At 39.5% G+C, this 14,687-nt stretch overlaps 1 protein-coding gene across 13 annotated transcripts in view; it reads left to right on the top strand.

Moving 5' to 3' along the window:
- The window catches only part of LOC117223970 (discs large 1), a 950,943-nt gene that overhangs the window by 917,609 nt on the left and 18,647 nt on the right, over nucleotides 1-14,687 (top strand). For all 13 annotated transcript variants that reach the window (XM_076522026.1, XM_076522020.1, XM_076522022.1 and 10 more), the window contains 2 exons: nucleotides 13,632-13,845; nucleotides 14,466-14,623. In XM_076522026.1, coding sequence (XP_076378141.1) covers nucleotides 13,632-13,845; nucleotides 14,466-14,623 — 372 coding nt within the window. The remainder of the gene's footprint in view (nucleotides 1-13,631; nucleotides 13,846-14,465; nucleotides 14,624-14,687) is intronic.

Below are 14,687 nucleotides of genomic sequence, written 5' to 3'. Positions count from 1 at the left end.
CCGCGCAGTATTTCTCGAAGCGCGACGGGACATAACGACGACGATAAAAACGACGACGACGGCGACGACGACCGACGATAAAAGACCGACGGTCGTGAACTGGTGATCGTGTTGGATCTGTGCCGAGTGCGGTCGTTCCGGGCAGTGATCGAGGTGAGCTTCTTTCTGGACGGCTCCGATGGTTCGCCGTTTCCAGGCGGATGATCGACGAGATCTCGAGGATCTATTCCAGGGGATGTTCGGTGACAGGTAGAATCTAGCCCAACGAGCACGTGCCGGATCGAATCGGGTTCCGATCGACACCCGACGAGCTGTGCGACAGTTGTGCCAGTTTCTACCGCGCAGCGGGGAAAAAAAGGGGCTTCGTCTCTTTTTAGAGGCTCCGATCCGTTCGCGATGGCGATCCATCTTGCGCCCGAGGATCTCCTGTTGCCGATCGATCGAGTTCGAGGTAAAATCGCGGCGTCGTCGCTCTGTCAAGTTGAAAGTTGCGCGGCTCCCTTGACCCACTAACGTTCTCTGGGCCGAGTCCAGACGCGCGAGTGATTAATGGAAATTGGCCGGTATCGCGTGATTAACGGGCTGCGATGGTCCGGTCGGTTCGGAAAAAGAGAGGAGGATCGTCACGACTCGTGGACGGGGATCAGAGAAAGCAGACCGTCCGCCGAGAATTTATTACGTATCGGTGCAGAGATCCCGGGTCATTCATCAACCGGACTCCGGACCGTGTCCTCTCGCGACGACGATACCTATGGCCACGATCCACCGGCTTCGATCCGCTCGATTCCGATCGGAATCCGCTCTTGTCGCTGCGATTAACACGTTCGGGTGTCTCCGGACGTCATGGCGGAACGTTTAGACACGGCGAACCGAGCTGCGATCGCGATACGCGGGGACACCAGGGCGCTAGGCTGATAAGATGCTAAAGGTGCGGGGCTTCTGATGGCCGGCTCTTAGCTTGTTAGTCGCGGCAGTTTTCGAGCCCGCGACTTGCAATGCTTTCAGACGAGTCGGACGCAATATTGGACACAATATTGGACGTAATATTCATCATAATATTGAATGACGAAATCAATTGCGAAAGCAATTGTTCCAGAATTGCCTGCACAGACGCAAATTGGGATGCATAGCTCAAATCATAAGGACGACTCCGATGATTCTAGGTTATTTTTATTAGGTTTTCAACTTTACAACTTGCAGAGCTTTAAAACAAGTTAAACACAATATCGTAATAATCGTCAGACGAATTACGGAAGCAATCATTCCAGAGAAGGTCGCAGAGATGCAAATTCGGACAGGTGGCTAAAACTGTGATGACACCAATTCTGACGATTCTTTGATGTGACAAGTAAATGGTTTGCCAAGTCTATAACTTGCGAAGCTTTAAAACAAGTTACAATATTGTACTAACTTAGTTATTAAGACATAATAAGATGAAAGAATTACGAAAGCAATTATTCTAGTGTTAGGTACACAGGTGATTAAAACAGGGACAGGTGGTTAAAACAGAAACGACACCAATTCAGATGATTCTTAATATGTCAACCAATTGGTTTTCCGAATCAGTAACTTGCAAAGCTTTCAAACGAGTTAGACACGACATTGTAGCAACAATGTTCCAACGACATACTAAAGCGAAAGAATGATTAGTTGAATTAATAACGACGAACGATCAGTTGATTCGTCCTCCCTGGTTAACACCTTAGGGGGTTGTTCTTTCAAATCCCAGAGCGACACTGCGTCTCCACTGAGCACGTTTGCTATTTGTAGGGACAAAAGGCGGAGCCAGGCAATTGGTTATCGTTGCCAGTGCGAGGGACACCTCGAGGTGCGGCACCCTTCGCGTAGGGTAGTTAATACTAATTTATGGGACATCAGTCGCGCCGATCCTTAAAGTTTTATTTGGAACGTCGCTTATCTCGTGACCGAGTCTGTCAGTCCGGACCTGAACGTGTTAAGCTTCTCTTGACCTAGTGACATTTTGTTTGTCTCTCTCTTTCTCTCACACTCTTATTCTCTCGCTTTTATTCTCTCACTTTCTTGCGCTCTCTCTCACTCTTATTCTCTCGCTTTCTCGCTCTTTCTCACTCTTATTCTCTCGCTTTCTCTCTCTCTTTCACTCTTATTGTCTCGTTTTTTTATTCTCTCTTACTCTTATTGTCTCCTTCTCTCTCTCTCTCCTCTCTCTTATTCTCTCGCTTTCTCACTCTTTCTCACTCTTATTCTCTCGCTTTCTCGCTCTCTCTCACTTTTATTGTCTCGTTTTCTTACTCTCTCTTACTCTTATTGTCTCTCTCTCTCTCTCTCTCTCTCTCTCTCTCTCTCTCTCTCTCTCTCTCTCTCTCTCTCTCTCTCTCAATTTGTATGTCTCTGCCGAATCCGCGGATATTACGTCACTGCGGAACAGTGGCGAACAGGTGCGTGAAATGTGCACGCATCGACGCCGCAGCTCCGTGCGGACTGCGCAGGCGGAGCTGAATCAGCTGGAACCCCTACCTTGATCTGTGTACATTCGTTGCTTTGTTGTATTTTTGCCCCCTCTACGATTGAACTTGGGGGAGACCGTCAGCTCTCATGCGTATCGCCAATAAATGATTCAATGTTTGGCAATTATTTTAGACTATCCTCGTGAATTCTATTGCCTTCCCGTTTTAGATTGGAATTTTGCATGCGAAGTGTTCAAACGAAAGATGATATTTGACCATTTTTTTATAACACAAGACACTATCGAAAGTGCTGTATTTAGTTGCATCAAAAATTAATCTCATTTTTTGACCAACAGAAGAATTAGTTCTGTAAATTCGCGAGAAAACAAGATCAACCAAAAATTGTCGATCTTTGAACAGCTGTAGCTCGGGTAAAAACTGTCATAAAACCATGATTTTCTTATTAAATTAAAGCATGAAGTCTCTATTTTATGATAGCGTATTCTAATTTTGATATCATGCATCCCCACGACAGTGCCCTAAATCTGAGGATACCGTTCTAATGTTCGTGATACCAAAAAAGTGCAAAGTTTAACGCCCTCTATGGAACCGAAAAAATTTTGTTCGAGTATGCCGTTCATAGTATCGTAAAGATCGGACTTTCCCCTTTAATTTGAGGGCCGAATGAAGTTACTACGATTTTTTCTCGCGAAGTTACAGAGCTAATAACTCCGTCGATCAAAGAACGAAATTACTTTCCCAACGACCGATATAAATCATTTCGTTAAAACGGCGTTACGAGTCGATTTTATTCGACGATTTCTATGTAATGAATTTCATAGCGAAATTACACTGTTTCAAGTGGATTGTAAATGTTTACGTGGAGCAGTTAATGAAGTGCATACAGATTGCAGAGAATGAAGTAGAAGCGATTCGATGCAGTTTGTCACAGGTGTGCCCAATGACTCGTAATATGTCAGCGTTAACATAATTATAGTAGCTGTGGCAATTTCCGCGATGGTATACAAAGTCTGATAATATAATCATAGCCATTTAGCCCTATATCCTGTAAAACGAGTTCCCCGTTGTGTCTTAAAAGAATTTTGCATGCGAAGTGTTCAAACGAGAGGTGGATATTTGGCAATATTTTTATAACACAAAACCTCGATAATATTTATCGCCACTTGGCACATATATTCTTCAACATTTCGAGATACAAAATGTTTTTTTCCGTTACGTTTTAGCGACTTCTATTGGAAATGGTACACGTTATTCCTTATGGACCTCTTCCCCGTCGACGACGTGCAGTCTAGTATTTTTTTTTTCCTTCAATTTAGAACGAAAAATCAAAGGACATTTTCTTTGTAATAATAATACTTACGCGTCGCGTGTGTGTGTGAACTAACGTCCTTCATAATAATAATTATTTAGACTATATTTATTCCATAATTAAGTTAGACAATTTTGCATTTTTTAAGCCCAGCGGCTCAATTACAAATTCAATTAGTTAAAAATTTCATCAAGGTCTTATGCTATAAAAAAAATGCCAAATATTGCTTCTCGTTTGAACGCTTCGCACGAGTCTCCCCCCACCTCTAATCATCCCCAAAATACGGGAACACCTTTGAAAACATGAATTATCCTGCGTCGGACCATACAAAGTATCATAGCATTCGAGGTGTCGCCGGGACTAAAAATAAAACGCATTTCTCCGAGATGCGAAAGAATGCTGTCATCGTTCCGCGATTGCGTCGATGTTCTCGACAGGCTGCATTCCACAGTGAGCTCGGCCAAGTGGTCGTTTTGCTTTCAGTGGCGGCCCCTCGGCTCGCTGGAACGCGACATAATGCGGACGAGAGCTTGACAACTGTGTTTCGCAGTTTCGAAAAATTGAATTTCCGACGATAACACGTTTCCTCCCGCGAGCGTTCCAGCGTGCCCGAACCGATGCAACGCGAAAACTGCGCGCCAACTGTGCGACGGCGACAGGCGCATCGGATGCGCAAACATCCGGATCCCGGCGATAAACCGTGCGCGCAAACCCGTGGTAACCAAACGGACCCATTCATGAATTCGCCAACGAGGACCGCCGGTCTTATGCGCAGTCAATTAACCATGAAACCGTCTCTCCCGTTACTGTCGTTATAAATATTTCATGATCCGGATCAGTCGTCGGGTCCTCGACCGTGACAGTGATCGTTTCATGCGAGCTTTGAGCGAAACGTTTCCAACAGGTTGTATGCAATTAAGGCGCATCGCGCGCACCGACCCGAACACGCCGTAAATAATTACGATGCGTGCGCGAACGTTGGACAGCTTCTAATTTCGTATTCGGCTGGCTCATTCCGCGCGACGTCGGACACATTTGGAATTTTTTAATTGGAGTTCGAACACGCCCGCAGTACGCGAACGCGTCGCAGAGGATTTTAGGAAATTATCAAAAACAGTGATTTTACGAGCATTTGAGATACAGACTTTCGTCATTAAATTATGGAAGTTATGAAACATAAGGGTGTCTGATCAGTATTTTGCAATTATTAGATCAGATTAGGTTTCTGAAACATTGGTGTCAGTTTAGGGTAGCGGAGCCGGTTACTTTGGGCCGACTAATTACTGTGGCTTTGGTTTATTTTCGGCCATAATTAAGATCATCGAATAAGAAATATTAAATCTTTTTATTAAAAAATGAACAAAATGAATGATTCGTGGAAGAATGAAAAAGAAGTAAATACTTCTTAGTAATTAAATACTTCTTACTTTTACTTCTTAATAAGAGAAGAAAATATTTTTCATTCTGAAATAAACGAAATGAAAGAATAAAGAAATTGAATACGTTTTATCCGATAAATATAAAGTTAATTATGCTCGGAAACAAACCGCAGGCACAGTAATTGGTAATACTACAATAATCGACTCTACTAGCGTATTTCTTGTAAAATCAACAGTTTCGAAAATGTTTAGAAATCCTCTGGGATACGTTCGCATGCCGCTAAAGAGTACAACATATTCGAATTGCATCAAAGTCTGAAACAGTAGATACTCCGAAAAGTGTTCGGTTTCGCGTGGGATGACCCAGTTTTAACGTCCAGAAGCGAGAAATACCATTGAAAACTTCCCCGACGCGTGGAACATACAGAAAGATAAAATGAAGTCCACGGGAAATAGCGTTTCAGAAGGGAAACTTCGCAAGCTACGTATTTACAGAAAACATTTTCCAAAGCAACTGTTAAAGTTACAGTTTGAAATAATTGCTAGTGGAGTGCAAATGTCGTGCACATATAACAAATACGAGTAAATAAAATATGAAGCAGTAAAAAAGATCAAGATTCGGATTTGCAATTGACGCAGACCGTCTTTATTTTGCTAACGAGTTCACCCTTTAATTACGACACTTGTCCAATTCCCATGCTTCAAACTCTTTAAAATCAGTGTAAAATGAAAATCAAACGTATCCGCATGAAATTTTAATGCACCAAGAATAATACAAAAATTATTCAAGGTTTCTTCATTACTTTTGCATCCGCGGATGCGTCGCAAAAGTGCGTGAACATCCGGAATTCGTTCATCACCAGTATATATATAACAGGAACAAATAAAATTCCGTTGAAATTTTCGTTCTTTCGAGAATTCAATCATTTGATCGGTTGCTCCGCTGAATGTTTAAAGGGCCGTTCCCTATAATAGAACAGAAAGGTCGGCGAAGCTCGGATTTATTGAACACTCAAGGAGGAACGTGAACTTATAAAATGTTCAAGTGGACCTGGTCGCGATACTATTTCAGAGGGCCTGATATTGCAATATTTTATGGCGCTCAGCAACGGAGTATTGACATTTCGTGCTGTGTGCTAGCTACTGGCTAAATATAGTTGCTCTGTTGATTAAAGAACGCCACTCGTGCTCACCGGCTGTTCCTTTGTTCTCCGCTCGTTTTTTTTTTTAATTGATCGGCTCTCCTATAATGTCAATCACCCACTATGCCGATTAAACGGCTCCTTTCCCAACTGCGGTTCGACTGTCCATTTTCATTGAAATATGTACTTTGAACAGGACGCAGCGCTGGACAATAACGAACATAATGAAACGTCGACGTGCTTTGGACAATTAAAATGTTACGTCAAACCCGAAATATTCTGCACGAGGAAAGAATTTTTAAAATTTTTAGTAGGTACTACTCTTTAAACAATTAAACTGTATATGTTCGATTTTCTTCATATTTCGTTTAAACACAACACTTTTATAAAATATATAATTTAATAAAGAATATCAAAGTATTTACATATTCTTCTTAGAGTTGGACATCATTAATCCATTTATTTATTCGAATATTTCTTTGTACAAATAATTCGAATATTTTTTATACGAATAATTCGAAAGTTTCTTTATTCGAATAATTCGAAAATAGTAATATGGGAGCAATAAACCGATAAATTACTAAAAAACACTTTACATGCTATTATTTTTATTCAAATCAATTATTTTCTTATTATTTATTCTATACGAATAAATTCTTATTTGATTAAGATATTATTCAAATGAATTCTTTTTCGGATAAATTTTTATCTAGAAACATTTTTATTTGATCGAATATTTATCCAATAGTGTTGAATAAATTTTTACTCGTTAGACTTTTTATCTTTTATCTTCGTACAAATTTTCCCAACGCTGATCCTTCTAAACCAATGAATTTTGTCGACAGCAAATAATAACTGGTTAATGTCGCCAACAATTAATTAATCAACATTTTATTTATTTGAAACCGCGACGCCCGCGGCACTATTTCCGAAAACTGTCGCGTTAAATTGCAACGTATGTACCCCCCGAACGCGAATCGTTAAAAAATCTGCACAAAATATTTTTGGGAAACGTGACGAAGCTTTCGTTCGTACCCGGACGGCCCGCGAATGCAAATAACAATGCATATAAAAATTGATTTGCCTTTTTCACGAACGAAACCAGACGACTACAGCGGCGGGACGCGTTGGACAAGTCCGATCGTGACGAAGCCCCGGTCACGAATTTTTCAAACAGGCAAAAAACAGGCGAGCGGACGGTCGGCAAGCTTCTAAATTTATCGTAAATTCGCCAGCTCCCGGTTTATCAGCCGTGTGCATAGCGACGCGACCTTAATGGAGACCTGAAAACGCAGCTGCACCGACCGACCACTAATTTGGGGTCTTTGTTAACGCAACCGAGAAGCCCGGTGCGTTGAGTGGTTCCTCTGAAACGGAATGGGAATCGACCTGCCGTGGCTAAAATCCGGAGAAGGGTTGCAGGGGTGAATCTAGGTCTCGATGCGGGGGCAGGTCTCATCCCCTAGATACCGTCGGGCAACGCTCACATGAACCGTTCTGAATAAGCGCGAACTCCCACGAAAATTTTAATTAGGATCAAGACTCTGTTTGCTACCATCCACGTTCCCGGTTTCACGAAAAACCGGGCGTTTCCCCGAAACGAAAATTCGAAATGTTACCGCTGGTTGTCCAGGCATAGACACGTTTTAATTATTCACGATTGTTACACGTTACAAACCGTTATTAAATCTGTGTATACTTTTATTCGTTTATAATTTTAACGCCACTTATATTAATGCTCGTCCGGCGGAGCCAGGGCCCATTTAGACCCAGAGTAAACATATTATAATTTTTCTTTCTTTTTTTATTACGCTACTGAAACCCTGACTGGGTTATTAGCATGAAAATAACACGTAAATAATCGCATAGAATTATATATGAAAATTCTAAAATGTTTGACACTGTGGTGCAGATTTCAGAAAAATTTTAGTTAGAATAATGAGACGAATATATTTATTATGTTAATCTAATAATATAATATAATATAATATAATATAATAATATTAACACAATAAATATATTCGTCTCATTATTCTAATTAAAAAATTTCTCAGAATTTGCACAACAACGTCAAACATTTTAGAACAATTTTCAAAAATCTTGCTAAAGAAAAAAACGCTCACAGTTCGATTAATATAACATGTACAAATTCGGTCTAAAAATGTTGGTCCGATAAAATCAAATTGACACAATTACCAGCAAGAAACAGCCGCAGACGCGGAACAAATCGATTCGTCCATAAGAATCATTAGCATCCCGACAAATTCTCCGCAATCAATGGCACGAAGCGACTCGGCACTCCCCAAATTGACATTTCGATATCGAGTATCGGTAAACAAGCGTCTGCAGTTAAATCGCAGGTTGACAGAGCGAAGCAGAGTCGTCTAGACGCAAGACGACCGAGATCGTCTAACAGCTTCCCGCGTTCGCGCGACAGAAGCATCACGGCTGTCTGTCGTTTCCGCAGAAATTCGCGCGTCTAGTCAGCCCTCGAACGGTCGAATTTCAATGGGCGCCTCAATTAACGCGATAATTTCGCCGGGTTGCGCCCATTGCGCACTGCGATGGCTCCTCGCCGCCGGAAATGCGACGGGAACACGTCGAGCACTATTTTGCGGAAACATCCTGCTCCCGCGAGCAGAAGGCTCAATGGCGCGTAATGCCGAGGCGCCTCGGGTGAGCGTCAACCGGTTGACTGACACGTGTAGCCGCGAGTACGGTGACAGAGCTATTGAAGTCGCGGGAGACCCGCGATGCAGATGACTCGGAAATCAGAAACTTGCCGGGGACGTTATCCAATTGACGCTTGCCGATCTCGATGCGCCTTAAGCGCCACGTGTCGCAATTTCTTGCCGATTGCGGAACAATCGGAGGAACAGATGCGCGCTGACTAATAATATTTCATTTCACAATGACATTTCATGAAGACTAGACGACAATTCCGCGTAGTGCAATGTAAGAATATATTAAGTTATTATATTATTATATTTTTATTATTATATTATATTATTATGTTACTATATTATTGTATTATTATATTATTATATCATTATATTATTATATTAGTATATCATTACATCATTTAATCATTATATTAGTATATTAGTATTTCATTATATCATTATATTATTATATTAGTATATCATTATATTAGTATATTAGTATTTCATTATATATCATTATATTATTATATTAGTATATATCATTATATCATTTAATCATTATATTAGTATATTAGTATTTCATTATATTATTATATTCTTATATAATCATATATATATATATATTATTGTATCATTATATTATTATATTAGTATATCATTACATCATTTAATCATTATATTAGTATATTAGTATTTCATTATATCATTATATTATTATATTAGTATATTAGTATTTCATTATATTATTATATTCTTATATAATCATATATATATATATATATTATTGTATCATTATATTATTATATTAGTATATCATTTTATCATTTAATCATTATATTAGTATATTAGTATTTCATTATATCATTATATTATTATATTATCATTATTAATGAAACAATAATGCACGGCACCACCGTGCCAGGCAAAATGGCCGGTTTCGTATATCCAATTTTCAAATCGTCGCACTCGAAAAGGCTTCTTCGTAAGAAAGAAGATGTCTAAATAAAAACGATCTCTCGACGTTTTAGATTAATACATTAGTGGGTGAAAATCATGGTGGCGTAAGACATATTTTCCTCATTGTAAGAAACGAGGACCGCTATTGTTCACTTAAAACATTTTTTTCACTGACCCAATACATTGTTAAGATAATTTAGAGTCAAGTTAATTTAAAGTAACTTCGAACTCTTAACAATGAATTGGGTCAGTGATAAAAATGTTGAGTTATTTGAGAATTTATTTCACTTACCTTCTCAACATTTTACCATGTACAGCGGCGCACAAAAGTATTTGTACACCTTTTAAAATGCATTAACTATTTCAAAGCTGAACTAAATGACTCGAATTTTGTTTAGATGACAGAGGGACTAATCTACTAAACGATAACTGAAATGATTTTCTTTTTAATTTTGCTACTACTTGGAATGACAAAAAAATAAACATCTCTCGTCTTTTAACTTTTCTATCTGAGCCTGCAACGAAAATTTAAAAAATGTCTTTCGTAGACCTATAAGTTCGAAATATGGCATCGACGTTCTTAAATTCTTCTTATCTTCCTACTGTTTTAAATTGTAATCAGCCAATTTTGTCACAAACGCATAAAATTGTAACGTTACGATTGATAAGTATTTACATTTGAAACAACATGGAGTATAGATTTTAAATTCTTCCCTTTCCAAGTTTTCCTTAAAACTCCGCAAGAACACCGCAAAGCTATTCGATCGGATGACCCAGAAACTGTTACATAAAATTTTCGAAACGCGGTTCGCTATCTTGCGGAGCAATTGGATCTTTTTAGTACGGCCGTCAGGACAGATGCATCCGCTGGCGTTCCGTCGACGGATTTTTTTACGATCGAATTCGCGAAACCTGAAACAGAGAAGGCTAATTTCATGCGCCGATACTGCGCGCTTGCTAACTTATGACTCTCAGGCGTCCAATATCGACGAACTACTTTCCCCGTCAAAACCGTTAAAATCACGTCGTGCCGACGTGTACAGTTGATCGGGCAGACGGGAAAACGAGGTTCCGTTCACAAATTGTTTCATGTTCCCCGTCAACGGGAGAATTGTATCTCGTGACAGAATAATGCCTACGGGAACTCGATTCTGCTACTTCGTGATTAACTGGCAGGGTTATCAGGGTTCCGTCAGGAATGCATTTCATGGCTCACCTTGCGTTCGTATTTTCTCCAAGCCTGATATCCCACGAGGTTCAACAATCAAAATAAATCTATGAAATCTACTCGATGATTCATTTCATTATTAAAATAAAAATATGTTTGTGCGTCTTATTGTTAGACACAGTGGATTTTACGCTTTAATGGCTAAAACGAATGAATGAAACACGAATTGGGGAGAAGATTGCATTTGAGACAGAAATGCATAGGTCAAATGCTGAACTGGAGAAACATTAGACAAATTTAAGGATATTGTTGATTTCAACTTATTGCAATTATTTAAAGAGGAAAAGTACAATTTACATCTACCTTATATTTCCTACAATTTAGATAGACAATTTTTATTTTGAGTGAATACATCACTGTCTAGTGATGTATTTATTCTGACTTATTAAAATTGTTTAAGAGAGAAATAAAATTGTACTTGGTCGCGTAATTGTACGTCTTATAATCCATGCAGACAAGTTTGATTATGAAATTAGATAAAAATGTATTGTTTCCTTTAATATTCTTAAATTCTACTAGCATATAAAATAGCAGGAACATCAGAAGAATTTAAGTATACATTCAAAGTATACACTCTGACGGCCGCGCCAAAAGTCTAAAAAATTTCATAAAATTAGGGTATTTCATTCAATTGAATTAAAATTACAAAGCAAAGTTTTATATAACATAATTACGTTTTCAATATTCTTACCACTTACGAATCTAAATAAAAGTATGAAGTTGTAGTGGATCAGCATAATCATGACACACTGTTTTAATAGTACAATTATGATATACATTGTTATTTATATAATGGGCTATGTTTTGTTATTATTATTTAGTTTTATTATTTTTATTGTTTTGTTATTTTCACAATTGAAATTTTCGCGACGTCATGTGCGCGTGACAACGGCCGTCAAAGTGTCAAAATGAAGGTCACAAATATTTTGATACTATTTTAGATAATAAAGTTAGATAATATAATAATAATAATAATATTTAGATAATAAATTTTAGATAATGTTTCCAAAAGTTGTTAAAATCGGGAAAAGTTTGGAAAAAGGCACCAAAGATTGGAGAATCAAGTACGAAACAAATGCTTGAACGATGTTGATCGATGGCCCACGTTGTCGGGGCTTAAACAGCGAGTCCGATATATTGTTTAATCAACACGTCGCGGACGAATTACAAATATTTAATTAGAACTCGGCTTTACAACTTCGCGGCGATTGCGCAGCGCCGCCATAAAACTTGCTTTAACGCGTGTTCGTCTCGTCTATTTCGGCGCGGCGACTTTAATTAAAGCATCACGAGAAGTGGTGCAATTAATGGCGGTAATGAAAAAACTTTATTCCTTCGGGAGCAACAGATGAGAACGGGAAACAGAGAGAGAGAGACCGTGCAAGTATCGCCCCGGTGTCTTTCCGCCGCGATGAAAAAGGATTTAGCGATCGCAACTACGAATCGCTTCGTAATCATCGGTGTTTGTAGGTCGAAATTGTTTGCACGACACTTCTCTACGTCACGGTTTCCCCGATGCGACTATCGACGTTTGACGTTACGCGGCCACGGTTTATTATCGAACGTTTAATAACGCTCGTCGCGCGTAAACAATGTCGCTGAAAGAAGCATTTCAGCTGACTCGTTGCATTCTGCGCTTGCGTTGCCGTGGGAAAATCACTGCGTCCTTCACCGTTGCCGAGAAAATTTTTCGACCGTTTCCGCGTTCCTCTGCAAATTTATAGTTAAATCGGTCGTTATCGAGTAACAAATCTTGATAAATCGAATGAAAACTTCGATCAACGCTTTATTAACCTGAAGACTATATACAAGGTGACCTGAATATGTCTCGTAATCCGGAAATGGGGGGTTCCTGGGGCCACCTGAGGTAACTTTTTCCTTAGCGAAAATGCAATCCGCGGCTTTGCTTAAGAGTTATTAGCAAAAACACGATGACCGTGGATTAAACTTTCGCTAAAGAAAAAGTTACTTCAAATGACCTCAGGAATCCCACATTTTCGGATTGCGAGACATTTTTAGGACACTTTGTATAGATTTTTAATAACCGAGATGTGTACTGAGAGAAGCTCGATCATTCTCCCTTAAATAATAATTCCCAAAGAACTCGTTGCCTTGTATCGCGATCTAAATATCATAATATAATATAATCATAATATCATAAATATCATAATAAATACAATCATAATATAATCGATCTAAATATTAGGTCGAGTAATAAACAATTTCCAATGCAGCTTGGTAGAAGCAAGCAAAGAAGATAAATAAAAATAAGCAGACATAATAAACGTCCGATAAAGAAACGGACGTTATTTATGACTTAACAACTCGATGGATGGATTGTGTACGATTGCAGTTTTTTAAAACAATTTTTCAAGAAATTCTTCGATTTTGAAGGACCCGTTGGGAAACAGCGGCTAGATAAAGTGTTAACGGTTAATTCCGTGCGACGCGTTGGTCTATCATTGGACGTTTTAATGACGAGGTATCTCCCGTTGCTTTTTTACAGAGAGGTGCGCACAGTCGTGCTCAACAAAGGCTCATCCGGGCTGGGTTTCAACATCGTCGGTGGCGAAGATGGCGAGGGAATTTTCATTTCCTTCATCCTAGCCGGAGGTCCGGCTGACCTTAGCGGCGAGCTGCGCCGCGGTGATCAAATAGTCAGTGTCAATGGCATTAATCTTCGGACAGCCACCCATGAAGAGGCCGCCGCAGCCCTCAAGGTACGTCGAAATTACGCTCTCGCGTTTCCGCGCCGCAGCGTTTCCGTCATTCGTTCCTTTGTGGCGGGCACGCTGCATAAAAACCTCGAACCCTCCGCCAGCTACTTAACGATAAGCGGATTTTTATGCGAAAGAAAAATTGTCGGCACTTATTGCATGCTCCGGATACATTGATTTCTCTTCGCAATCATTTGGTCAAAATTAATGCGAGAGCAATTTTAAATTTTTCAAATGTAATGTAATTTTTTAAATGTAATGCATTTGATCGATGTACTCATTTTTTATGGAAATGTATAAAATCCGCTGTCTAGTTGCGATTTTCTAAATGCATCGAGTAGTTACAGCGCGATCGTAGAGAAATCGAAGTACGGAAAATCGATCTAATTTTCTTGCGAGAAACGTTTCCGATCAATCGGTTCGATTAATTTTAATTAATTAATTTCTGAATGCATCAAATGTTTCGTGAGCTTCCGAATGCACCGAATGTTCCGCGATCTTCCGAATGCATCGAATTGCAGTGCAATCATAGAGAAATCGTTAGCACAAAATATCGGTCGAATTTACTCCCCGGGGAGTGTTCCTGACTGATCAATTCGATTAATTTCTACGTTTCCGCCCAGGGTACCGGCCAGACAGTGACGATCGTGGTACAGTACAAGCCCGAAGACTACAACAGATTCGAGGCGAAGATCCATGATCTTAAACAACAGATCTCCCAGCAGAATATGATGACAGGCACCCTCATGAGGACCTCGCAGAAGAAATCACTTTATGTCAGGTGAGCCGAGTGAATCCATCTTTCGGACGCACTTGATGAATAAAATACTATAGTGCTTCGGTAA

The sequence above is a fragment of the Megalopta genalis genome, chromosome 5 (genome assembly GCF_051020955.1).
Source record: "Megalopta genalis isolate 19385.01 chromosome 5, iyMegGena1_principal, whole genome shotgun sequence".
NCBI lineage: Eukaryota > Metazoa > Arthropoda > Insecta > Hymenoptera > Halictidae > Megalopta > Megalopta genalis.
Note: the sequence above shows the minus strand (reverse complement) of the source record. Positions and strands in the feature narration are given on the sequence as shown.